The sequence below is a fragment of the Mixophyes fleayi genome, chromosome 5 (assembly GCF_038048845.1).
Source record: "Mixophyes fleayi isolate aMixFle1 chromosome 5, aMixFle1.hap1, whole genome shotgun sequence".
In the NCBI taxonomy this organism is placed as follows: Eukaryota; Metazoa; Chordata; class Amphibia; order Anura; family Limnodynastidae; genus Mixophyes; species Mixophyes fleayi.
In genome coordinates this window covers 25,601,887-25,627,864 of record NC_134406.1, presented here as the reverse complement: position 1 = coordinate 25,627,864, position 25,978 = coordinate 25,601,887, and the positions used below count along the sequence as shown (strand labels likewise).

The following is a 25,978-nucleotide window of genomic DNA, read 5'->3' as shown; positions in this document are numbered from 1 at the left end:
ATTAAAATGTAATAATCCTCTTGTACCTAACAAATGAGTGAAGGAGTCAAAAGTCGCTACTTCAAACCATTTCCAACATATAGGATTGGTCGAGTTGTCCTCACAGTCAGATGGGGAGAGTAGGAGACTCATGGGTCTATTAATTTAGCGCCACTACAGATTCCGGAAGACTGGTCTCCCAAGACTGTTACCATGCTGTTCCAGAGCACTGGTCTCCTAAGACTGTTACCATGCTGTTCCGGAAGACTGGTCTCCTAGGACCGTTAACCTGCAGGTCCGGAACACTGGTCTCCTAGGACCATTACCCTGCAGTCTGGAACACTAGACTCGCAGTACTGTTCAGAGGCCAAGCAGTCTAGTCTCTGGGAGTTATAATACTCTGGAAAAACGTGATATACTGGTAATAAGAATGGCTCTCTCTTTAGAGGAGTCAATGACTGAGAAAGGAGCTTACCTTGCAGTATCGCAGGGACTCCATTAGTGTCAGGAAACCTACGTGTGCCTGGCTGTGAATACCCAGCAATTCTGGTGGAAAAAATAAAAGGTGAATAATTATTGTAGACCTAATGCAACTTGGTATAATGATTAGTTACCCATGTCTGAGCCTGACTGACATTTTACTAACACATTTTGGATTTCAAAGACATTTATTCTGAAGATAACAGTAATTCCCTATCGAAATGTACTATTTCACAGCACTTTTAAAAATCTCTGCACAAATTATTATTTATTTATAAGGCGCCACAGATTCCGTAGCGTCGGATACAGAAGCAAGAAACAAATAGATGAGGTAATAAATGTCAGCAGCACAGATGAGTGTGAGTACAGCTATGGGGATTCACACACAGTGCAGCAAAAGACGTGACAGGACGTACGAGTGACAGGAGACAGACATGGGACAATAGGTAGGGAGGACCCTGCCCGCGAGGGCTTACATTCTAAAGGGAGGGGTGGTGAGAGACAGTAGGACCAACTGGGAGAAAAAATTTAAATGGCAGACGAAGAAGAAGAGGTGATGCATATAATGGTTAGGAGGTGGTAGGATAGGCAAGCTTGAAAAGGTGAGTTTTGAGTAAGCAGTAGAAGGACTGAAGGTTGGGCAAGAGTCAGACGGGGTAGGGAGTCCCAAAGATTAGGAGCAGCACGGCAGAAGTCTTGGAGGTGAGCATGGAAGGAGGTAATGAGGGGTGAATTGAGACAGAGGTCAGCGGCGGGGCAGAGTGGTCGGGTAGGTATGTGCCTTGAGACAAGGTCAGAGATGTAAGGGAGAGAAGTGTTGGTAAGAGCTTTGTAAGTGAGGGTAAGGAGCTTGAACTGAATTCTGAAACTGATAGGGAGCCAATGAAAGGATTTACGCAGAGGAGAAGCGGTAGAGGTGCAGTGGGAGAGAGAGATGAGCCTAGCCGCAGCATTCTGTATGGATTGAAGGTCAGAAATGCAAGAGCGAGGAAGACCAGTGAGAAAGAGGCTGCAATAGTTGAGACGAGAAATGAGTGAATGCACTAGGATTTTGGTTGCTTCCTGTGAGAGGAAGGGATGGATTTTCGTAATGTTACGGAGGCAGAAGTGGCAGGACTTGGTGAGGGACTGGATATGAGGGGTAAAGCTGAGTACTGATCAAGGGTGACTCCAAGGCAACGGGCATGGGTGACAGGAGTAAGTGATGTTGTCAACGAAGAGGGAGATATTGGGAGGAATAGCAACATTGTCAGGAGTAAAGATAATGAGCTTGGATTAGGAGATGTTGAATTTCAGGAAGCGCTGTGACATCCAGATAGTTACAGCAGAGAGACAGTTAGATATCTGGGTTAGGACAGCGGGAGAGAGGTCAGTGGAGGAAATATAGATTTGTGTGTCATCAGCATAGTGGTGGTATTGGAGGCCAAATGATTGAATGAGTTTACCAAGAGAGGTGGTGTAGAGAGACAAGAGCAGATGGCCAAGGACAGAGCCTTGTGGGACTCAAATAGAAAGGGGAAGAGGGGGAGGGAAAGAGCCAGAAACAGACAGACTAAAAGAGCGGCCAGAGAGGTATGAGGCAAACCAGGAGAGCGCTGTTTCACAAAGACCTATGGAGTGAAGGGTGGTGAGAAGAGAATGATCGAGTGTCAAAAGCAGCAGAGAGGTCAAGGAGTACGAGAAGGGAGAAGTTACAACTGGACTTGGCTGAGAGCAAGTCATTTGTTACTGTCACGAGGGCAGTTTCAGTTGAGTGAAGTGGACGGAAGTCAGACTGGAGATGGTCAAGAAGAAAGTGGGAAGAGAGAAAGTGGGTTAGACGATTGAAGACAAGTCGTTCGAGAATTTTAGAAGCAAAGGGAAGCAGAGATATGGGGCAATAATTGGAGAGAGAGGATGGGTCAAGGGAAGGTTTCTTGAGAATAGGAGAGATGAGAGCATGCTTGAAGGCCGAGGGGAATATACCAGTTAAGAGAGAGAGAGACTAAAGAGGTGAGCAAGGTGACAACAGGCATTGGAAGAGAGGGAGCAGAGAAACTTGGAGGGGACAGGATCGAGAGGACAGATTGTAGAAGAGGAGGAGAGAAGAGAGAGGATCTCAGGCACAGTAACAGGTGGGTAGGAGTCAAGGGTGGCAGAGTGAGTGATAGAGAGGACAGGTGGTGGGAGGCAAGTCTGACAAGAACAGATATCATTGTGTATAGAGTCAATTTTGTCTTTGAAGTAGGTGGCAAAGTCAAGAGCAATGATGGACGAGGGCGGAGGAGGTGGGAGAATACAGTAGAGAATTAATGGTAGCAAAGAGGCGTGGGGTTTATTGGACAGGGAGGAGATGAGGGATGTGAAATAGCTTTGTTTGGCAAGAGACAGGGCAGAATAGTAGGAGGAAAGGATGAATTTATAGTGGATGAAGTCAGCAATGGACCAGGATTTCCTCCATTAGCGTTCAGAGGAGAGGGAGCACTTTTGGAGGAGACGGGTAAGAGCGGAGTGCCAGGGTTGGGTTTTAGATTGGCGGGGACGAAGTGAGATGGCAGGGGCTACAGTATCAAGGGCAACAGAAAGTGTGGTTTTGAAAAGAGATACAGCAGTATTGGGACATGATAGGGAAGAAATGGGAGCAAGTAAGGGTTCGAGAGAGGATGCAAAGATGATGGGGTCAATGCGGTTGATGGGCAGCAACGTGCGAGCGACTTTGGGCCGGAGAGGTGGGGCAAGGGGTAAAGAGAGGGTAAAGGAAAGGGGATTGTGGTCAGAGAGGGGGAAGACAGAATAGGAGAAGTTGGACATGTCACAGAGATAGAACACTAGGTCCAGGGAGTGACCATCATAGTGGGTGCCAGAAGTTGTTCATTGGGAGAGGCCATGGGAGGAAGTGAGAGTGAGGAAATTAGAGGCAGCAGTAGTTATAGGAGAGTCGGTATGGATGTTAAAATCCCCAAATAATAATAGTGGGAAGATCAGAAGAAAGGAAATGGGAAAGCCAGGCGGCAAAGTTATCAAGAAATTGAGAGGATGGGCCAGTGGGATGATAGATGACCGCAACACAAAGATGGAGAGGGGAGAAGAGGCGGATGGAGTGAACTTCAAAAGAGGAGAAGGAGAAGAAGGTTTCAAGAGGAATAACACTGAAGGTGTAGCCAGGAAACAGTAGGACACCTACACCACCTCCTTGGCTGTCCCCAGAACGGGACTGTGGGAGAAAGAGAGCCCCCCATGGGAGAGTGCAGCGGGGGAAGCTGTATCAGAGGGGGAGATCCAAGTTTCTGTAAGGGCCAGGAGACCAAAGGAATGGGGGGCTGAGTTTGTTGCACACAGATCTTGCATTCCAGAGTGCACAGGACAGGGGAAGCTGAGTAAGAGAAGTGATGGGAATATGGTTGGAGGGATTGGATGTTCGGGGGAGACAGGGTGATATATGGTGGAAGGGGGAGCAACAGGGAATAGAGGGAATAGGCTTGGATCTGTAGTATGGAGTAGTGATGTGTGGAGCCATGAGGGGGAATGGGTGGAACTGCTGAATGGAGAGAAAAATGTACAGGAGATGTAGCAATTGAGATCTTGCAGAGTCATGCAGAGAAATATTGCGTGGAAAAGACAAATGAGAGTATGGCAGAAGGTAAGGACTGTGATAGGTTACAAGTGAGGTGAGGAAAGAGACCAGGACAAGTGAGTAAAGTGCGAGACTGTAGAAGTAGTAGGAGAGTGAAGAGGAAGAAAAGATGTAAAAGGATCAGCAATGGAATGGGAAGTAGTTAGGACAGTAGAGATAAGGGATAAGTGAGTAAGAAACAGTAAGACAGTGACATAGGGCAGGAGTGGAGAGAGATTACAAGCCATTAGCCACAGTGGAAGATGCACTGAGGTAGCTGTGCAAGGGAGAGCAGGGGCACCACTTAGAGAATCTGGGTAAGTGGAGCAACAAGTGTGTTTTGAAGTTGGGAATACAAGCAACAGCATAAGTGAAACCAACAAGTCATAATAAAAAAATATCAGAGGGTGGACATCACAGAGTCAGGAGTGTTCAGCCCACCAGGTGACGGCTTCTACAGTGTAGTATAACAGGATCTTGGCTGCAATAAGAAGGTATAAGGAGAGTATAAACCCTCACATGTGCCTTTACCAAAGTTACTGCCTCAAATAATTTCCCCCAAAGTAAGTTTAGTGTTCATTCTCTGATTTGTGCATGTAATAAATTGTTCTTTCATTTATTAGTAATTTGAAGCGGTATCCATGCAAATAATTATTTTAAAATTAAACTCTTCCCAGCAATTATCAGAAAGACAGGTCTCTAATGCAGAACCCCTGCCACTTGGAATAAATGAATTTCCACAACCCCCTTGCAACAGCTTATTGTTACAATTCTGTTCCAATACACATGGGCTTCTTATGAGTCCAGAGTACTGACACTCTGGACTCATAGCATCTGACAGTGATGATCGTGCTATTGTACATTCTGCAGGCAGCACATAGGGCTATTGTACATTCTGCAGGCAGCACATAGGGCTATTGTACATTCTGCAGGCAGCACACAGGGCTATTGTACATTCTGCAGGCAGCACACAGAGCTATTGTAAATTCTGCAGGCAGCACACAGGGCTATTGTACATTCTGCAGGCAGCACACAGAGCTATTGTAAATTCTGCAGGCAGCACATAGTGCTATTGTGAATTCTGCAGGCAGCACATAGTGCTATTGTGAATTCTGTAGGCAGCAAATAGTGCTATTGTAAATTCTGTAGGAAGTACATACTGACTGCTATTGCAGTGCTCAGCACTTCCTTCACTGGGAATGCCAGATCATGCAGTGGATATGGTGCCCGAGTTGAAACCAGGAGGGCCCTTCAACCTGGCTGCATATAGGTTTATTCAGGCAGCAATGCCAGCAGCCACATCCCCGACAAACACCAGTCTCTTCAGGACAAATCCATAAATCCTGGACGGAATGTGAGAAACGTGCAGAAGCGGTTTATAATTCTGGTACATAAATGATATGTCTAGCCTAGGTTAATTCCTACAGAACACACACAACTGGTCTCGGAGGAAGGTTTGCTTCCCAAAGAATAGGCAGTAAAAAACCAAGAAAACAAAGCCCAACGTGTAGCACGTTTTATGTGTGTGTGTCCTATAAACTGTACATATATATTGCCTTGAACTAGGGGGCTGTTTATCTTGTGGCCATCAAAGCTCCCTTAATGTAATGTGACGGCAATGGTATGTCCCTGTACATCATGCACAGAATATGCCTCCCATCACTTATACACTTGGACAGCGCTGCTTGTAGTGTTCACATGATCTCTGCTACTGCCAAGTGTTGTATGATCAGATGCGACTATAGTTTACTTAGTAATATTCTGACAAGGTTACAGCATAAATTATTACACTGTCCTAATATACTATCTCCTACAAGCAACGATTTTTCTTGTTCACTGTATAACATTAGGGAACGGTCGTAATGACAACTCATATCTCCTGCACACGTGCTGTATAAATATGGCGCTTTACTGAGCTCCACTATTGTAAAGGCATTAATTCCCAAAACCTTTTCATTAATTAGAAACAGAGGCTGGACAAGTGAGGGTAATGGTGCCTCCGTGCCTGAATAAATATGTATCACTAAATCTGAAACGTTAGTTCATGTCCATAACATATTGTTAGGATCGAGGTGGGATTCGCATAGCCCCACAACAATGTACCCAGGAATTCCACGTTTCTTATTTTAACAAGAAACACAAATTATAGTCTCTGGTTTATTAATAGAGTTCTATATTAAATCACAATATGTAACATGATACTTTTATCCATCAGGAACTCCAATATACAAAACAAGAAACACTAATTAGATTAACTGATTTTCAGATATGCTATTTTAGGCAACAAAAGATCAGTGGTCACAAAATGTTGTATAATGGAAAATAAGTGTCTAAACTCTATGAACGAACTACAGACTCAGAAGTAACTAATACATCTTATAAGAGTAGATGTTCAACCCTTTCCAAGAGACAAATATTTGTAATACTAAATTAGTTTCATGTGCTAGCTCCCTATCTATGTATATTTGCTACGAAAGGTCCACAAAATACAAGTTGTATCGTTATATTAAGGTATTTAGTGTCAGGTACCTATGTATATACAGGGTGGTTATAAAGTTCTCATAGGCATACATGTTATTTACCCATTTCTGCAATGTATATTATACAATGGGAGGAATCTGGCAAAGGGTGATTTAAAAGCTTTCTTTATTTGAAATCTCCAAGTTCAATAAATTCAGACATTTGAGAAAAAAGAAGTGAGATTTTCCATTCATTTCAATGGTTTAGAAAGAATAGTACTGGGGTTGGTTAAGGGACAACACCCTCCAATACCCAAAATTCCTCAACCAGCCCCAGAGCTAGTCAGACTGTATTTGTTCCCAATAAAACAAGGAAACAACCAGTGGAGGGTCCCACTGCGTACGTGTTAACCAGCACCAGGCTGACCGACCTCAATATAACAGGGGGAGAGGCTTACAAAAATAAGTGAATGGACAGGACATGCTGATGTTTGTGGAACTAGGCCCATTGAAATGCATGGGCCACTAAAATGAATGGGATTTTTTTTAATGAAATTAATAAGAGATTTTTAAACAAACAACCAATTTAATAAATCATTGAAAATCACAAGAATTTGCTTCATTTAGAAAAATAAAATGGCTATTTACTAGATTACTGACTTTGGCCAATGAATTTATGATTTTATTTGAGCAATATAAAACAGAATATAAACCTACTTTACGTGATTTACCCAACTTGAAAAGCCAAGGCTTAGCCTGCACTACAAGTCAGCAGCGTTTGCTTTCTTTAGTCTAGGAATATTTGAAAGTTTATTTCATGTTTCTATGAAATCTCTGAGGAACAATTACTTGATCAGCAACACCCCAAGAGGGCATGACCTGTTATTTAGTTCATCCACTGTAACAAGCCACGGAGGCCCGAGGAAGAGAAACAACAGTAAAGTATAGCAGCAGTTTCAACCATAAAATAGCAAAATTTATACTTTTGTGTAAAATGTTGTCCAAACAAAAGAACGATCAGCTTTGCCAAATATGCCATCCTGCACTGTCCCAGAGCATGAATGCAACCTACGTGCATCAAAAATATTTTTTAATGTCATTACTTCGTCCATCCATCAAATGGGGGTGTCAGAGTGCCCTGCAGTAACGCAGCCCAAGCAGCACTAGCATGACATTGGCAGCGCCATCTACTACCCGGAAAGTAGCACCAACAGTTTAGAAGACTGTGAGCGCCGTTTGTACTGTACTACCAGTAAGTGAACGTCTGCTGCCATCCCACACGCTTTATTTTGCCGCTTTTATTTACCAGGTACAAGCAAGAGTAAGGGATAGCTGCAGACATAGTAGACATCCACTTACTGTGCATTATTACTGGGCATTGTTAAAATGATATTAATGGACACTACTGGTGGCATTGTACTGGGCACTACTGGTGGCATATTACTTGGCACTGCCAATCCAGCCAACATATTATATAGCATTATTAGTGGCTTATAGGTGGGCATTATGGTGATGATGACAGTGTTGTGCAACACTACTACTGTTGATAAATTAATAGGCATTACTACTGTTGATGGCTTGTTGCCATTACTGTTGCTGCTGGCACATTACTAGTACTACTGGCATGTTATTGGGCAACTCTATTAACGTTGGCTTATTATCTGACATTACTTCTATTTGCGGCTTATTAACGAGTATCACTATCACTGCAGGCATAAATTACTACTACTGGGCACTGCTACCATGGCTGGCATACTCCGTGCGATCAATGCTGATGTTGTGGTGGTTCAGAGTTTCCCAATGAAGATCCTCAGTGCTGGTTCACAACAACAGTACTGGAGACCGCCACTCAATAGCAGGTGAAATATTAATAACTTCACATATATTCCTCTAATCCACCTGTGTACTGTCTGGGTCTCTGGAGAAGTCGGAGGCTGCGTTGGAGGCCACAAAAATCAAGCAGGATGCCGCCAGCAACGCTCCTGAACATCAGGTTAACAATGAAATGAAAGGATAGAACTTGTGGACAACGTCCCTTTAAACCCGGTGCATGTGTTACAAGTGCAGCTCTCAGGCTGTGCGAGGGCTGAACTGCTCCCAGCAAGTTAACTTCAGGACTGAGTTTAAGCCAAGTGATTTCTTAAAAGATAAACCAGATAAAAAGAACAAAATCTGCTATCTCCCTCATCTTCCTCTTCCAGCCTTTGGAGTGGAATAATACATACAAGCCTCATTAATACTTAAAAGGAATAAGCCTTTTAATAACGGTGAAGGACATATGGGGAAAAATGGCCTGAACGAAAAAACTAATTTTCTCTCGTCAGAGCTAAAAGTGCTCGGGGAGGTCAGCCAGCTCTGAAGACATTTCTCCAATGCTACCACCTAATGAACACGACTGAACATGGCGCTACTGCCACCTGCTGGTCAACTCTGTACAAAAGCTGAGTACATCGCACTGAAATGAATAAAATAAATAAGAAACACGAGTAGTGAATGTATGTTTTGTGAGTTTTTTCATCCAAGTAAGCTGCAGAAAAAAGCTCCTACATGACCAGCCCCCTATATGTAACCACTGCTATAGTAAGCCAATCGCGTTTTGAGCTACCAGCACAAGTGAAGCGCGTTTATTGAGCTCTATAGGACAAGCAAGAAAAAGTCCTTTAAAATAAACTGTTTTCATCACATTCCCATATAGAAGTGTGTTTCACCTTGACTATTCTACATGTTATGGTATAAACTATATTATAGATAACACTTCCCATTTAAAATGTTAAAATTCACTCTCCCCCTACTAGGATAACATAAAAGGACAAGGGTAATGGGCATTAGAACAGTGCCATGCCACTAGGAGTGTTGGTATGGCGGTCTACGTAGTTAGACTGCATTATCCAATCAGAATACAGAAGGGCCGGAATTTAAATTCAAATGTCACTGGAAGTCCTTATATAAATACCATAAAAACAAATCGCAGGTGAAGGCGGCTTTCGGCGTCTCTTTGGGTGATGGATTACAATGTTGCTGCCAGTGCCGATCCTAAATTATGTCCTAAGTGTATTCTAAGCAGGAGATTCAGACACTTCTTAATGATAGAGAGGAGATGGTGACTTACTCATTCCCGAGCATTCTCTGTCTCCATCCCACACATTGGAAACAGCATGTCCAGTCAGCAGGAGGTTAATCAAACTTTGGCTACAAGAGATAGAACAATGAATAAGAAATTAAGCAAAAGCGACCAAATATAAACAGCACAAATATAATAAACGATAACTTGCATGCAAACAAAACACTAACACGACATCAGGCGAAAATGTCAACCTATTCATAAAGGTATAAAGTTTAGTAGTCAATATTAATAGTAGGAGAGAACACAAAATGTATGTTGTCCGTGTGCTGATTACAAATAGAGCATTAACCCCAGAAGAGTGTACTAATTTTACCAAACTTTTCAGTATGGTGTAACCCTGTCCCTGCTAGAAGCGTTTTATATTTACAGTAAGACATACTCTTATGTAGAACATTTATACACTACATTTTGTATAGGAGTTTATCTGCCGAAGGTGCCTAGTACAGGGAAATTCCTGGCTTCAGAAGGGAACAGCCAATACAATGAGGGAGGTTGGATTGTTGGTGATGTGCCGCGTGGACATCGCCAGCCATTACGGTAGGATTCTCCACTCATTCTTCAGCACAACTCTAATGGGCGCAAGAAAATATGAGCAGAGATTCCTGCCAGAACACCGGCGTGATGTGTCTCTGTGGACGTTTCCGAAGACACACTGTGCTGAATTGAATCTCCCCAAATAGTATTTAAAATCAAGAATAACAGAATTGCCCAGAAGCAACAGACTATGTCCATCAAATTCGATTTGGAAATATCAACCCCGTATCCCCAAGTATCACAGCAACACTGACACGACATATGGCCCATGAATGGACGAAATTTTGCGCTTGCACACGTTGGGGGAGATTAAATTCAGCGTGATGTGTCTCCGGAATGTCCACGGAGACATATCGCACCAATGTAACGCTAGGGATCTCCAATCATCTTTTCCTAGCATCCCAAAGAGGTAATGTCTGTGCTCCACATCGCTGGCAATTGACTCTACCCCCATGACGTACATTTTGGCTTGGCCACTCCCACCACAAACGTGGCGACCAATGAACACAAAGGAGGTGACGGAGATTTAATACCTTGGTGCTACTATTAACATTCTAATTGGCTGCAATCTGCTTTTGACCCACCCACTAGATCGCTTGCCTGTGTGCAGCTGGTTTTGAATGAAGATACAATACTCCCACAAGTCAAAAATACCTATATATGGGACATATTTCTACTGTTGCCACAAGTGTGCCTGTTGTTATTACTGGACATGAAGAAAGTAAACATTTGGCTATGATGCCTTAACTATGCAATATGTTAGTCTACGTACGCAGATAAAGCATGTTTTGAAACAATACATATACATTTTAATATGGATTGAAAAGGAAAATAACCATTACTTCTACGTAGTGATGATTTCCTGGAAATTAAAGCTATTAAATAAATGTTTTCCTTATGTCCACGAATATCTTAAATAGTATTCTGAAAAGCAACTAATTGCATATCCCATAAAGATTAGCCTGATACAGTCTTACAAGTTGGTGGGGTCATGTTAGTACCCACTCTGAGATGTCCGTAAAATTCTACGCTCAAGATTTTGTGTCTATGTCTTTAGCTAAGGTCAGAGCACCTATTACCATTAAAAACCCTTTTAGAACATGAGGTCAATTAGAGCAACATCATGCTGACAGCACTGAGAATGTCAGGAGATAATGTGGCTAATTCTGTGGTCGTGTATGATTATGTTATTGAGGACAGGGCTGCATGTGACACAGGTAGTATCATTATGTGAGGAGGGGGATAGAGGCAAACAGTATGTCACGGATTAAGAATTACATAATGGAAAGAGCAGGGTCTCCTACAGCACAAAGCAGTTAAACTAATGCAAACACTGTGGGAAGAAACACACAAAACCAAGTCCATACATATAACTTGTCGTAGTATTCTACATTTAAATGTCACATTTGACACTACTCCATTAAGCTATCACTAGTGCTACAATGTGTCACCATTTTCCCAGGACAATCCCAGTTTTCGCCACGGAAACTCACTTTCCTGGAATTCAAGTCGCCTGATGTAGCTGGATAGTCAAAATAGACATCATTTTCAAGACTATGGAAACACAAGACGAGAATACAGGCTGCCTTACCTGCCATGGCCATACACCGGGTCTATTAAAGGCTCCTCTGCGTCTTCAATTTCATTTTTCACATTCTCAATTCCCTGGTGAAAATAAAGTGGATGTCAGTGGTAGAAGTTCTGTTTTATGTATATTGGTCTCAGCACCAGCCTATCATCAACTGAATGGGGTACAATTATGCCTAATACAAGGCCACACAATACCAAAATGCAATCTAGCAATATACCTAAACCAACATATCATCACCAAGTAAACACTAGATTTTACTTAGTGATGATATAACAAGATTTTTGCCAGAATTACAAGCTCACTAAAATCTCACTCCTTGTGGGGATGTTTATAATGATCACATGACTACATAAGACTGGCAGCAAAAATCAACAAAACACCATGATTAGAGATTCTCTGATAATACAGTATATCACATATATTATTTTATATTATCACTAGATATTATGTAAATCATACTACAGTTCCTGAGGTGCATGCTAGTTTATATTTTTATTCTTTTCATAATCCTTTTATCTGTCTAGTCACTAAGACTCAAGGCTCAATGACGTCACTGGTTAAAAGTGAACTGATAGGCTGCTGTCTCATGATTAATGCTTCCCCCCACAAAATGGTACACGGTGTACCAGACGGGGTACACATCAAGAAAAAGTAACTTTAAAATAAAAATAAAATATTTTGATAGGCTCTAATAAAGCAGGGAGGGGTAACCTGCTATATTTGTCCACAGTACATTCATTGCTGGGGAACATTGGTTAAAGGACCACTAACCTGCAAAATATATATTTTAACATATGAACCATGAAGGTAAAGTACATTGTTAACCTAACATTTCACTGCAGCACTGTTAAAGAATATTGTATTATCTCCCATTCCGGTATGCAGAGCATCAACATCTTTAAGACAGTGTCCTGATGGGATCTGATATATGACAAAAAGCTGAGACTACAGTCTGTTAAGCTTCTGTGACATCACTGACTCTGCCCTTCAGTTGTAGTCATTAAAACGGAGACCCAAATTGCGACACCAGTTAAACAGATATGTCAATCGCGGCTGAGCTAATTTCTGACTTTTAGGAAATGAGACGTCTTCAAAACACTGACATACAATAATTCCGCAAAACACACATACTGAGAGTAAGCTTTATGTCAAGTTGGGGCTTGTAGTTTTATAACACCTGGATAGCCACAGTTAGGCCAGGCCTGCAGCACAGTTTCCATTTCCAGTTTGTTGAATTTTACCTATTATACTACTTAAATTCAGGTGGAACACCAGTATTAACTCTTTAAAGAAGACCTGGCCTTTTGGATATAATCAGTGTAGTACTGTCCTAGTAGGAGAGGCAGTCACCACTCTCTGAAAGGACAGATAGAATTGTTCTGATGCTAGAAGTGCAGCAGCAAGAGAGCCTGGGACGAAGTGCCTCCTGGGGTAGCGACCTGGAAAATCACATGGGGACTGGTCACCCTCACTGTGATAGAGTAAGGCACAAGCACTTGTCTCGTCATTTCTGTCTGCACTTTGCCCTTGTCCTCTGGCTGGGTGAGATTAGATGCCCAGCAGACTGGGCCCGGATCTCATGGCACGGATTTATTTTCCTCCACGTTTGTCACGTTTACTTGTGTGTTTTTCATGCATGGATTGCAGGGTGCGGGTTGCCCTTATAGGCCTTCAGTCCCCAAGATCTAAGGAAGGTGTGTGGCCATACGGTTCCTTCCTCCCTAAACCCCTGAAGATCCCCCTTTTCCGGGAGGGGGGCAGAAGTTCGAACTCTGGGGGGTAAATGTATCATAGTGCGGGCTGTACAAGTCGCCGGAAATCGGCGAGATGACAGCTTAAATTTAAAGCGGCGCTGCCTTGTAAAGGGAAACTTCCCTTTACAAGGCAGCGCCGCTTTAAATTTAAGCTGTCATCTCGCCGATTTCCGGCGACTTGTACAGCCCGCACTATGATACATTTACCCCTGGGAGATGCTCCAGCCGAACTCAGGAAAAGGGGACAGAGCTTTGTGGTAAAGGGAGAATCCCTCTAAATGTCCTTTAAATCCTGGGGGTTGGGCCCTTGAGGAGGACCTGAAGTTTGCACCCCAGTTTTGAACACTCTTTGATTACAATTTTTTTTATGCACTTCTGGGTATCAAAACCACTGTTTCAGGCTCTCCATAAAAGAAAAAAAGAAAATAAAAGAACATTTAATATTTTTTTAAAAAAAAACAAAGAACCCCCCTCCCACTGTCTAGCAAAACTGCAGCAGTTTTTTCTAAGAACCATCCAATTAGATTTTCCCGCAGTGTTGATCACAAAATACAATCCTTTCAAAATCGAGAAAATCCTCATTTGACATGGTAGAAAACATGCTTAAAATAGGACCACTCATCAAGTTGAAAGCAAAAACTAACCTTTGACCCTCGGGCTAAGTGGCAGCATAGGCTGTGTGTGGTCAGCATAAGAGCTATAGCAGAGCGGCTTATCTAGTGCGAGCTAGTGATTAACAAGGAGGCACCATACACACCTTGGTGAGAATGACAGAGTACAGGAACAGCAACACTCCAAATCTGTTTCTCCACATTGAATAATTGTCACATATGGCTCCTTTTAGATCGCTAAAACTTTGGAAAGTTCGTTTACTAGGGAAATAAAACACAAACAAGCAAGGTGTACACATTTTCAGCACTGTCTTAACAAAGAGCAGCAAATTTCATACCACACAACTATTTCTGTTTAGATCAGGCCTGTCCAACCTGCGGCCCTCCAGGTGTTGTGAAACTACAAGCCCCAGCATGCTTTGCCAGTAGACAACCTGTTGGTAGCTGGAAGGGCATGCTGGGACTTGTAGTTTCACAACATCTGGAGGGCCGCAGGTTGGACAGGCCTGGTTTAGATCAATAAATAAAGATACTTGTAAAAATCCATGTGTGTGTGTTTGTGATGGTGAGTGGAACAGGGGAAGCGGCTGGGCGGGAGAGGGGGAGGAGCGGGGAAGCGGCTGGGCGGGAGAGGGGGAGTAGCGGGGAAGCGGCTGGGCGGGAGAGGGGGAGTAGCGGGGAAGCGACGGGGCGGGAGAGGGGGAGTAGCGGGAGAGGAGGAGGGGCGGGAGAGGAGGGGGAGCGGGAGAGGAGGAGGGGCGGGAGAGGAGGGGGAGCGGGAGAGGAGGGGGGGCGGGAGAGGAGGGGGAGCGGGAGAGGAGGAGGGGCGGGAGAGGAGGAGGGGCGGGAGAGGAGGAGGGGCGGGAGAGGAGGAGGGGCGGGAGAGGAGGAGGGGCGGGAGAGGAGGAGGGGCGGGAGAGGAGGGGGGGCGGGAGAGGAGGGGGGGCGGGAGAGGAGGGGGAGCGGGGAAGCGACGGGGCGGGAGAGGAGGAGGAGCGGGGAAGCGACGGGGTGGGAGAGGAGGAGGAGCGGGGAAGCGACGGGGCGGGAGAGGAGGGGGAGCGGGAGAGGAGGAGGGGCGGGAGAGGAGGGGGAGCGGGAGAGGAGGAGGGGCGGGAGAGGAGGAGGAGCGGGGAAGAGGAGGAGGAGCGGGGAAGAGGAGGAGGAGCGGGGAAGAGGAGGAGGAGCGGGGAAGAGGAGGAGGAGCGGGGAAGAGGAGGAGGAGCGGGGAAGAGGAGGAGGAGCGGGGAAGAGGAGGAGGAGCGGGGAAGAGGAGGAGGAGCGGGGAAGAGGAGGAGGAGCGGGGATGCGACGGGGCGGGAGAGGAGGAGGAGCGGGGAAGAGACAGGGCGGGAGAGGAGGAGGAGTGGGGAAGCGGAAGAGCAGGAAAGTGTTGGGGCGGGAGCCTCTTTGAACCAGACCACAGAGATCCATTCAGCCTATTGCCCAACACTGGACCATGTATGGACATTAAACTATTATTCCACTGCAACAAAATCCAAAAAGAACAATGCTGTATTGTGCTGGCTGGCGATGACTGTATTAGAGTGTGCATGTGCAAGCAGGCTACCTCAATTGTCTGTTAATGTTTCACTGTACCAGAACAATGTAGCAGCTGCCATAAAGACACATGCTGCTGTGACCTAGTGTCTGTAAACAAGTGGAGCCCACAGGGAGAGTCTCTGTGTAACTGCATGTGAAGATACAATGCAGGCTATGCATGGACAGCAGCCAAATACTTAATGTTACAGATGTAAAACAATGGCTGCTGCTATTACTATTGTAAAATTGTCAATTTCTTTCAGTATAAGAAATGTTCAAAAAACACAACATGAATAAACACAAATTATCTTCCCTAGCACAGGTAATCCACCTCGTGAAGGATGAAATGTTGCACATAGAACAATCATGCTCTGCAGGTTATAAAGGGATGATAGGAATATTAGGAGTCTCAGCTCCAAAATCTCCAATCCCTAAGGGGAAGGCGGATGGTCTCATAACCACTGGCATTTTACTTGCATTTTTAGAGATCAGGCTTCCCAAAGCATTTAAAAAGGGGGTAAAACACAATTGATGGAACAAGCAAGTAAAAACGCCAATGGGTAAGACTAGGCACAATGGTTAACATCACATTTAAAGTGCCTAAACAAAATAAAAAAAACGGTGTGTACGAGGCCTTAGTGGGGGGCTAGATAGACCACTGTAAGTGTGTTCATCGAATACGTAACGGTCTGTCCTCTGGTCTGCATGATTACAGCTATATATCTGACACAATATTTTGACATTATGAGGACTCATGACTTATGGATGATTGTTTTTCATTTGTAAATTCATGTTCAGATTACATAAATAGATCTGTAGTAAAATACTAAAAATTTATTTGCAAGGATTGGCAACCCAGGCAAAACATGCAATCATATATAGCTAACAATCTGACAGTAGTGACCCAGTTTATTATTACATATGGCAGCTGTAGCTCGTACCCGTTGCTGGAGAGAGGCTGAGGTACCGTGGCACCATGGTTTATGATGGGAAAGAACCAGTTTTACCCTGGGTATCAACAAGCAGCCACATTCAGGAATGTCTCATCTATGGCGGACTGTGCTTAGAAAGTCTGCACATTCTTTGCTAATCATCCCTAACCAAGTGCACGGTGCATGGCTCATTTAGGAGAAAATAAATTTCATTACTGAAACTCCTAGATGGAAAACAAAGTAATTATTGACAAGGTAAATGTATAGTGTGTAATGATGTACAGATGTGGGCAATACGTCAAATCCAGTCATTAGCTTTTGTAGATGTATACTATTCCAATGCCGTTTATAGCCAGCTTGAGGCCCAACATGCTAGACCTATGAAGACAAGAACATATTTTGCAGCCCTTCATTCCAGATCCATACAAATATATTGAACATCAGAAAATGTTTCTTCTTTTGCAAAAAACTTATTTCTGAGGGTACTAAGTTTAAAACATATTCCTTGCTGTACTCAGCACTTAAAAGGGTTGTATGTTATAAAAATAAAGGTCAACTATTGTAATGATTTAGCTACATTTAATTTATAATACCTTTCTATGTACCTTTCCAAAACAATGGAAAGCGGTGTGTATACACAATGTATCATTTACCTTGTTTCTCAATCTCTTTCAGGAATATGCGCTTACTTTGCCTGTCAGCCACCTCATTAGCATACGGACACTGCGCAGAAAGCCTATTGGGGCATGTTTATGTCAGAGCTGTCATCCGTGCTCTGGTCACACACTCATCACAAGCATTCTCACTCCTACATAAGCCGGATACTCTTAGTAGTAAGCTGAGGAAGGAGAGAGCTTGCTGCTGATTGGTGGAGGTATGCTGTCTGCAATGTCAATAGGCAGCGCTGAGTCAGAACATGACTGACAGCTGTCACAAAAACACCTCATTAGGCGGATTTATGCAGTGTCAGTTTGCTAATGAGGTCGCTGGGAGCCTGAAAGAAGTAGCGAGCAAGGATTCACGAAAGGGGGAGGAGTGTAACATATTCATTATATGCACAAGTGACGATGGTGATGAAAAGGTGCATTAAAACGCAATCATTTGGCAAATACATTACAATGACTGATCTTCAGGCTGATTACCCCAATGTGTTTCCAGCTGAGCTAACAAGTTACGTGCGAGATATTTGCTCTCTCCGGGTGAAGAGGTCATGGAGGACCATTCTTTTGCTGTCTACTTTTGTGTTTTTATTTACCAATTATGTAATGCACAATATAACAATAAACCACTCCTTTCTGGGAGATAGGAGTTCTGGGAAATGACAGCTTATGCTATGTCATCTGCATATTCAGAACAAGGGACAGGCCAATGCTGAAGCAGCCCTACCACCTTCAGACCGACAACTTATTTTCTTGTTTTGTTGAGGCTCTATATACATCATAAGCAGAAAATCACAATCCTGCACTGATGAGCTTCAGTAAGAGCGAAAGAGTGTCTGCATTTGAGATTCTGTCTTGGGACCACTTACGTTCTGAATAACCAACGGGTAATGTATTAACACTAAAACGCTGTCATGAAAATGTAATTTCCCATAGATCTCTTCTCTTAAGTATGTGGATTATTTAACGTGCTTCACAAGATTTGTTATTTTAACAGTGATTACGTGTTTTGTTTAATGGTTTGAAATTTGCTATTTTTTGTCACAAGTGTTCCCATGCCCATTTTGTAATTTTTTTGCAAGTAAATTAGAAATTCATTTTTTTTTGTACATACTTGAAAGTATAATATTTGTGGAGGACAAAATGTATTTGTTAGAATAAAGATATTAAACATGAAATAACATAGTTAAGCTTCACATAAAGGAATTTAAAGTAACCACACATAAAAGATTAAGCAATATGGTGATCTCAGGCCTTTTGGGAACTACAAGTACCAGCATGTAGCTGACAGGGCATGTTGGCGCTTGTAGCTCAACAGCAACTAGAAAGCCACACAATGCAAAACCATGGCATAATAACATAAATTGATATACCCCAGATTAAATACTTCAACAAGTTACTTACTGAATTAATGCATGAAATCTCTCAAAGCCAAGCTCCTCTGCAGCCAAGGCAGCTACACATAAAAGACACTTTTCAGCACTACACAACAATAAAATACACACAAAAAAACACACTACAAGCTATAGTATCCCAGGTAACAGTTTTCACCCATTTCTGGTACATTACATGTATTGAAAGCTCTACATTGAAAACATAGAAAAGACATTTTAGAAGAGATTGCTCAGAACGGACTGTACGAATGGTTAACAAAATAAATCCCAAGTTGATACAAGCAAAGCTACATTACAATATTTTCAAAAAGGCACAAAACATAACACAAGCAGGGAAATGGTGATGTCAGAAAGAGATGCTTTGAGCATTTAAAGAGGAAGCGTTATATGATATCATTGTGTTATTGGGCATTACAAGTTATATCGGCTATATAGTCTGCTGTCATAAATATGTGCTTTTCTCACAGCATCACTGGAAGAGACAACACAAACCAGGTGTAAGTGATTTAGAAAGCTGCAGATAGTGAGTGCCATGAAAACAAATATACATTTTCTACTTCCCCTTTAAGTACTGTAAAGAACTGCAATACACGCGACTATATCTTACATGTTTAACACATTCTCCCTTCAGATCACTCAGTTGCAGGACTCAACACATTATCTCACTCAGGAAGTAATGGCTGTGAAAATTAGATTTCTTTTTCAGAACGGTCAGTACCATAACTTGGTGTAATGCCATCTACTGGTACTCGTTAAGGCTTGATAACAAGTAAATACTAACATGCATCTTCGTGATGTGTTAACACATTTTACCTGCGTTGACCAATACAAACTACTGCACTGGTAGCGTGTGTGAACGCATGACAAATAGGTTCTCTAGTGCAATTCAGATTATTTGCAGCAGATTTTCTATTGAACATTTTCACATAAAGCCTGTGTTATAAATTATTCAAATAATAAACAATTTGGACACGACACAGTCGATAACTGCCCCAATCTCCAGATACTAGCCCAGGATTGAGATATTTGCTCCTTCTCTTGTATCGATTGCTCAATTCTCAACATCTGGGGGTAAATGTATCAAGCTGCGGGTTTGAAGAGTGGAGTTATTACCTATAGCAACCAATCAGATTCAAGCTGTCATTGTGTAGAATGTACTAAATAAATGATAACTAGAATCTGATTGGTTGCTATAGGCAACATCTGCACTTTTTCAAACCTGCAGCTTGATACACATAACCCCTGATCTTATTCTGAAAATATGTCTAACTGCACAAGTACCAATAATGGAATCATTGTAATCGTTTATGTCACATTTTTCAGATGACCTGTGATAAAAATTATACATATATATATATATATATATATATATATATATTATATATATATATTCATATATTATAAATGCAACAGCCAATGGTAATAACAGACCTTTCTACTTTTTAGCCTGTTTTAATGTGTTCTGTTGTTGCCGCTTTCACTTCCTGACCGTACAGCAGTAATTGCTGTCATGTCTCTTTGGAAACAGAAATGAAGCCAGCAAGATGGCGGCAATATCATGAACTGCAGCTATTTCTCTGTAAACGGCCCCCTGATAAATTTCTTTTCTGATTTCATCCATTTGCTCCCAGACACAACAGCTCTTTTTTTTTTATTAAAGGTCCCTAAAGACTATATCCAGGTTCTCTCACTTCGGGGTAATTGTCTGTTATGTGCGCTGCCGTACATTACATCGCCATGAGAGGTTAGAACACTGCAGCAGCGTCTACAGATGAAGAATCCAATTACATTACACGTTCTTACAACGGTGCTGCAGTAAATTGTGTCTGTCTCAGCTACATTCTCTCTGCTTTGTGGTTCACTTCGTAATGTGAAACATTTGGGTCACAAACAGCCTGAAGACAGGAAGCTGTAGTTCTAGAGATGTTGATGTTGTGTTTTAAGCAGGAAGGTTTCTTCAAACAGTGGAGGCAGCCATTTTGTGAGAAGAAACAAAACTCAGCAGCTCAATTCCTTAGGAACTAGATACATGACTGAGCCACCAGTCACTCTCTGTTCCTCGTGTCTCAGTGATCTTACAGGTTGCTAGTGAATGGATAGGCTGAATACTGACTCAGTCCACAAAATAGCTTCTGTGATGGCAGTAGTTCCCATGGAAACCATAGGCTGAATTTTTGTTCAGCTCAAAAAATGGCTGCCTCCACTGTATTTAGGCCAGTGGTCAGGGAACAGGGGTAAAAATGAAATCCTGGGGGTAATGCTGCCGATTCACATGCTGTCAGTTGGATTGTAGACCCCATTAAATGTGAAATTACTGTTGTACCAGAAGAGCCTCAAGGGTTGGCAGAGGCAGTTCTTGAGCTTCGATGCAATAATGAAGTTTGTATTACATTTGAAAACAAAGCAGATCTGTCATATTTTTTGATGTGAACAGCTGCAAAGGCATTCAATATTGCACATGAGGCGGCAGTCAAAATGTTGCTGCCTTTTGCAACAACCTACCTTTGCGAACAAGGATTTTCCACTCTAACGAACATAAAAACAAAGCAGAGAAATCGATTGGACGCTGAAGACTGTATCCAATATTGGGGCATCAAAATGCCCCAATATTGATGCTCTCATATCAAAAATGAAGCAACATAATTTCTCCAAAACCTGAAGTTTTGAAGGTGAAGCTTTCAAAGAAATTTTGAATAGATTCAATAATTTTTAAATTCCAATAATTAATAATATATGATTTCCTTTCTTTCAAATCAACGGGGTAACATTGGCGTATCTAAATATATTTGGTGGTAAAAGGTAAAAAAGTTTCCTGACCCCTGGTTTAGGCAACAGGTGCAGTTTAAGAATGATAAAATTTTTCATGGAATGAGCCACATAAAGGTTTCCAGATCCCATTACAATCACACCGTTATAATAAATACATCATTGTTGGACAACAGGCAGATCCCCCCCCCCCCCCCAGACCCCTCCAAATCAGCTACTATCGATCTTATGAGAACGGGGCCAGCGTACTTCTGTGTCATGTGACCTCCTCAGCACAGTGCATACATGGAGGAGGAGGAGGAAGTGCACTGTGCTCTCCCTCCTTTCTGTGTGGTCCCTCTGAAGGCTGGAGGGCCCCACATGCAGCCCTCCACCTCTTTCACATTGCCACTCACTGCTGTATTGTCTATGGGAAAGATTTATCAAATCTAAAAAAAAAAAAATGAAGGTGCTGCAAAAACAGCCAATCAAATTTTAGCTAGCAATCTCTAGAATGTACTAGACAAAATATAGCTAGAATCTGATTGGCTGCTATGCAAACACTGCCACCTTTCTTTTTTAGGTGTGATATTTCTAGACCCTCTAGGGGATAAATTAGGCAAGATATTTTTCTTGCGGTTTCACTGCCTGGTCCTACATTATTAAGTGACAAATCTTTATTTAATTGCAGTTATTCTTTTTAATGCTTTCTACGTGTTAATTACAGCTCGTAATGAGGTTAATAACCTATCTACATGTTTCCTTTTGTATGAAGAGAAATCTGCAAAGCTGCAATTATATCTACAAGTGTGACCTTTAGAACTGTGCGAGAGATGGGATAATTGTCAGTTGTGCTTTACTTAGAGTCACCTATGTCAGTACTCATCAACTGTCAAGACTCCGAATGTGACAGCAAGAACATGCAATCATTATAACAAATATCAGACGTTTCGTCCAATTCAAATGGTTTTCCTGCAGAAGAGAAATCAGTAGCTGCTGTTTATCCTCAGTGTGTTTAATGGTCTACAAAACTCTTATTACGCATTAGGAATTCCTACCTCCACCGTCATGTCACAAGGGGAGTAAAACGGTAAAGCGTACACCCAAGGGAATAACCTGCCATTAGAGACGTTAAGGGATAAATGAAAACATGTTGAGAAGACATTATTTATGATGTAGTAAACGGTTAGCAAAGAGCAACAGTCTGGAAAAACTTACATTAAAACTACGTGGTTACTCTTATTCTGCTAAAACTATCCTCTACGCATGAATCGTACGGTTGTGATACTGTACTATGTATTATAGTTACGCGGTTTCTTTTGGAATTATTTTCAACAGCTGCCTCTAATTTTGTTGCTAACCAAGATATTCAGATTTTAAATCTGTTAATTATTTGACACTTATTTTACAATAAAAGTTTGGAGAATTCAATTGTCAAAATTATTACATACATTTTAAGACTATTTTAGCCATTACAAGCATTCAGAAATCCATCGCTATTTATTTTCACATTCTATAAACGTCTATGTTAGTAGTATACTCAAATGATGACTTTATAATTGCAATGTATGTTTAACGCCAGTCAGACAACGCATTGCTGGCAGGAGCAACGTTGTACCGTTATTTTATATCAGGGTTTGGCAGGAAGACTCACAAACACGGATGAAGACTACATACTAGAGTGAATGTTACTCATGTGTCAGCATCTATCAAAAATAATAGAGAAAGTGTAAAGTAAGAGACAACGGGCCTGATTCATTAAGGATCTTAATTTGAGAAACTTCTTATTTCAGTCTCCTGGACAAAACCATGTTACAATGCAAGGGGTGCAAATTAGTATTCTGTTTTGCACATAAGTTAAATACTGACTGTTATTTCATGTAGCGCACAAATATCAACTTTGAATTTCAGTGTACAAAAGTATTTGTGTGCTACATGAAAAAACAGTCAGTATTTAACTTATGTGCAAAACAGAATACTAATTTGCACCCCTTGCATTGTAACATGGTTTTGTCCAGGTGACTTAAATAAGAAGTTTCTCAAGTTAAGATCCTTAATGAATCAGGCCCTATGTGACTAAACCAATGACAATCTACGATTCACAAGTTGGTACTTTGCAGCAGCCCCTAATCTTATCTATAATAGCACTTAATTAACATGCAGGATAAAATCACATTTGATTTTTGTTTGCGGGAAGCTACAATCCTGCTTTAAGAACCTGAGGGAGAATGTGCCAAATACGTGATCTGTGCGATTCGGAAATGGAAAATGCCAGCTAGGAAGACGCGCTTTCAGAAAGAGGGGTCTTACTGGGCGGCTCTCCTTGCCGACTGGTCTCTGCGGGAAGTTCTCGTTCCGTTTCCGTCGTGGTTTTCCCTTTCTGCCAGATCGCCAAGCAGTAAGAGCTGGCGTTATTCAGGCCGGCCATTTCCAGGATGTTACCCAGCGTTTCACACAGGACTTCTTTCTGCTCATCTTCTGCAATCAACATAAACAGAATAATTTGGCCCTAATGGGCAGTATAATAACAAAACAGAAAGGTGGTCACAAAACAGGACAGTAAATTAAAGTGCAACAGTCTCTGACACATGACTTAGGCAGCCAAATGGGCTGAGCCAATATTACTTGAAGTCACTAGGAGCCAGTGACATCACTAGGAGCCAGTGACATCACTAGGAGCCAGTGACATCACTCAGGCGGACATAGCTTATAAAACAGCCGCCTCAGCTGTATCTGAGCGACAGGTATATAGAAGAATAATCACTTTTCATTATGACTTAAGACTAAACTACCAACGTTCCTTTCTACATAGATAACGAAAGGCTTTACCTTGGCAAGTTCTCCAGTTGGACTTCTCAGAAGTAAACAGTTGATTCTTTAGCAGAAAAGCCTGTAATAATAAATAGCGGTTAGAGGAGACAAGATGCAACGCAAACAGTTACGTTTCTATCTCACCATTATACAAAAAAAATGGACTGCAGAGTCATATTATAGACATTGTTCCCACTGTAGAAACCAATACTCAAAAAAAATGGTTAAAAAGCGAGGACTTAGGAAACCGGTGCAAAGCTAAAAAGGTAGTGTTGCCCTTAGTAACCAGAACTACATTTTTCTAGCACAGTTTAGAAAATTAAATATAGCATCCAATTGGTTGAAACAGCAGCTTTTTCATTGGCATTAGTTACTATTAACGTCTTTAATGATGTGTAAAATAGAATTACTACGATTTACAAGTGAAAGAAACACAGCGTTGTCACGGACAACTACAAGGTTCTGTTCCTAACACTAGACAGGATTTTCTCACTAGACTACGTTACTAAGCCACTCACTGGTACTTCCTATTATCACCTCTGAAGGTGACACAGATGACAAAAACTCAATATAGAACCCCAGGGAAATAAGGTTTCTCTGTAGAATAACTACAGAAATAGAAATCTGCAAATACCAAAAGCTGATATGACTGCAGTGCCATACTGGGATGTTTGTCAGTGGTGTAAAGTGGAAATTAATCAGTTTAAATAAAAAATACTTTTCTTGTCATCAATTTTTGGCTATATCTAATGTCACAAGTTTGCTTTCACTCAGTCAACAGATTTTGGTCAGGATCTCTACTATATTATATGTGTGTAAAGCTCCTTTATAATGCAGTCTGCACAGCTACCTCTGTATTAAAATAGTGCAAGCAGAAGGATCTGATTGGGCAAACTGTTGTAGTTATTATGTTAGGTTTAAGTTCTTCGCTCTCAATGACATGGCCAAGTCTTCTGAAATCTGAAAACGATGCCTGGAAATTGCTCTTTCAGGGTGGTAGATCCTGGGAAAGGGGAAGGTTCTTACCAAATTGCTGGTGAGAAGAAAGTGGGTTATTGTAAATATAATAAAAAAGATGGACAACTAAAAATTCAGGAAAAGGCCAAAACTCAGATGTGCTGAAGCTACTTCAAGCTCAACATGTCCAAAACCAAAACTATCATCTTACCACTGGTGTCACTAACACCCTTCTAAGCTCCATCATAGGCCGACATCCCCTGTATCCCATGCCTTGGTGTCATCCTCTACTCCACACATCCTGTCCCTCACACTGTGATGTTGCTCTCTCTTTTGAAACACTGCCAGAATGCACCCCTCACTCTGGAAACTAGAAACTAGAGATGCTCACTGACCCCAGTGAACTGGTTTTGGGTCTGGATTAGCTTTGTGTTTTGGCAAAACCGCCCTAGTGTTTTGGATTTTTTAGGAAAAATTGTAAAATATGCTAAAATCACATATTTTTGCTCTTTTTTTGTTCCTACATTATTAACTTCAATAACACTAATTTCAAGTCATTTGCAGTCAATTTTGACCACCTCACAGGTCACAATATTATTTTCATACACTTTCAAACAAAGACTGCGGGGACCTGGCTGGATGGGAAGCGACAGAGCAATGACACAAACACACGGCAGTTCCTACCACATCTAGGACACATTGGCACACAGCAGTGGCACAAAAGAAAAATCGGGGTCCGCCCTCCCTCCCAACCCCCGTTATGTTGGATCTTAACAAGGAATTCAAAACTCGCAAGATCCGATGACATAACAAT

The 25,978-nt window shown here is 42.1% G+C and overlaps 1 protein-coding gene across 2 annotated transcripts in view; it reads right to left on the bottom strand.

Moving 5' to 3' along the window:
- Nucleotides 1–25,978, bottom strand: part of MINDY3 (MINDY lysine 48 deubiquitinase 3) — a 101,217-nt gene that overhangs the window by 67,546 nt on the left and 7,693 nt on the right. The window contains exons 4-10 of one of the 2 annotated variants that reach the window (XM_075211858.1): nucleotides 24,226–24,286; nucleotides 23,707–23,874; nucleotides 18,662–18,713; nucleotides 14,271–14,385; nucleotides 11,760–11,833; nucleotides 9,620–9,699; nucleotides 455–525 (exon numbers count right to left, since the gene is read on the bottom strand). In XM_075211858.1, coding sequence (XP_075067959.1) covers nucleotides 455–525; nucleotides 9,620–9,699; nucleotides 11,760–11,833; nucleotides 14,271–14,385; nucleotides 18,662–18,713; nucleotides 23,707–23,874; nucleotides 24,226–24,286 — 621 coding nt within the window. Of the gene's footprint in view, nucleotides 1–454; nucleotides 526–9,619; nucleotides 9,700–11,759; nucleotides 11,834–14,270; nucleotides 14,386–18,661; nucleotides 18,714–23,706; nucleotides 23,875–24,225; nucleotides 24,287–25,978 lie in introns of those variants that run through there. The other variant, XM_075211859.1, reaches the window with a different exon arrangement.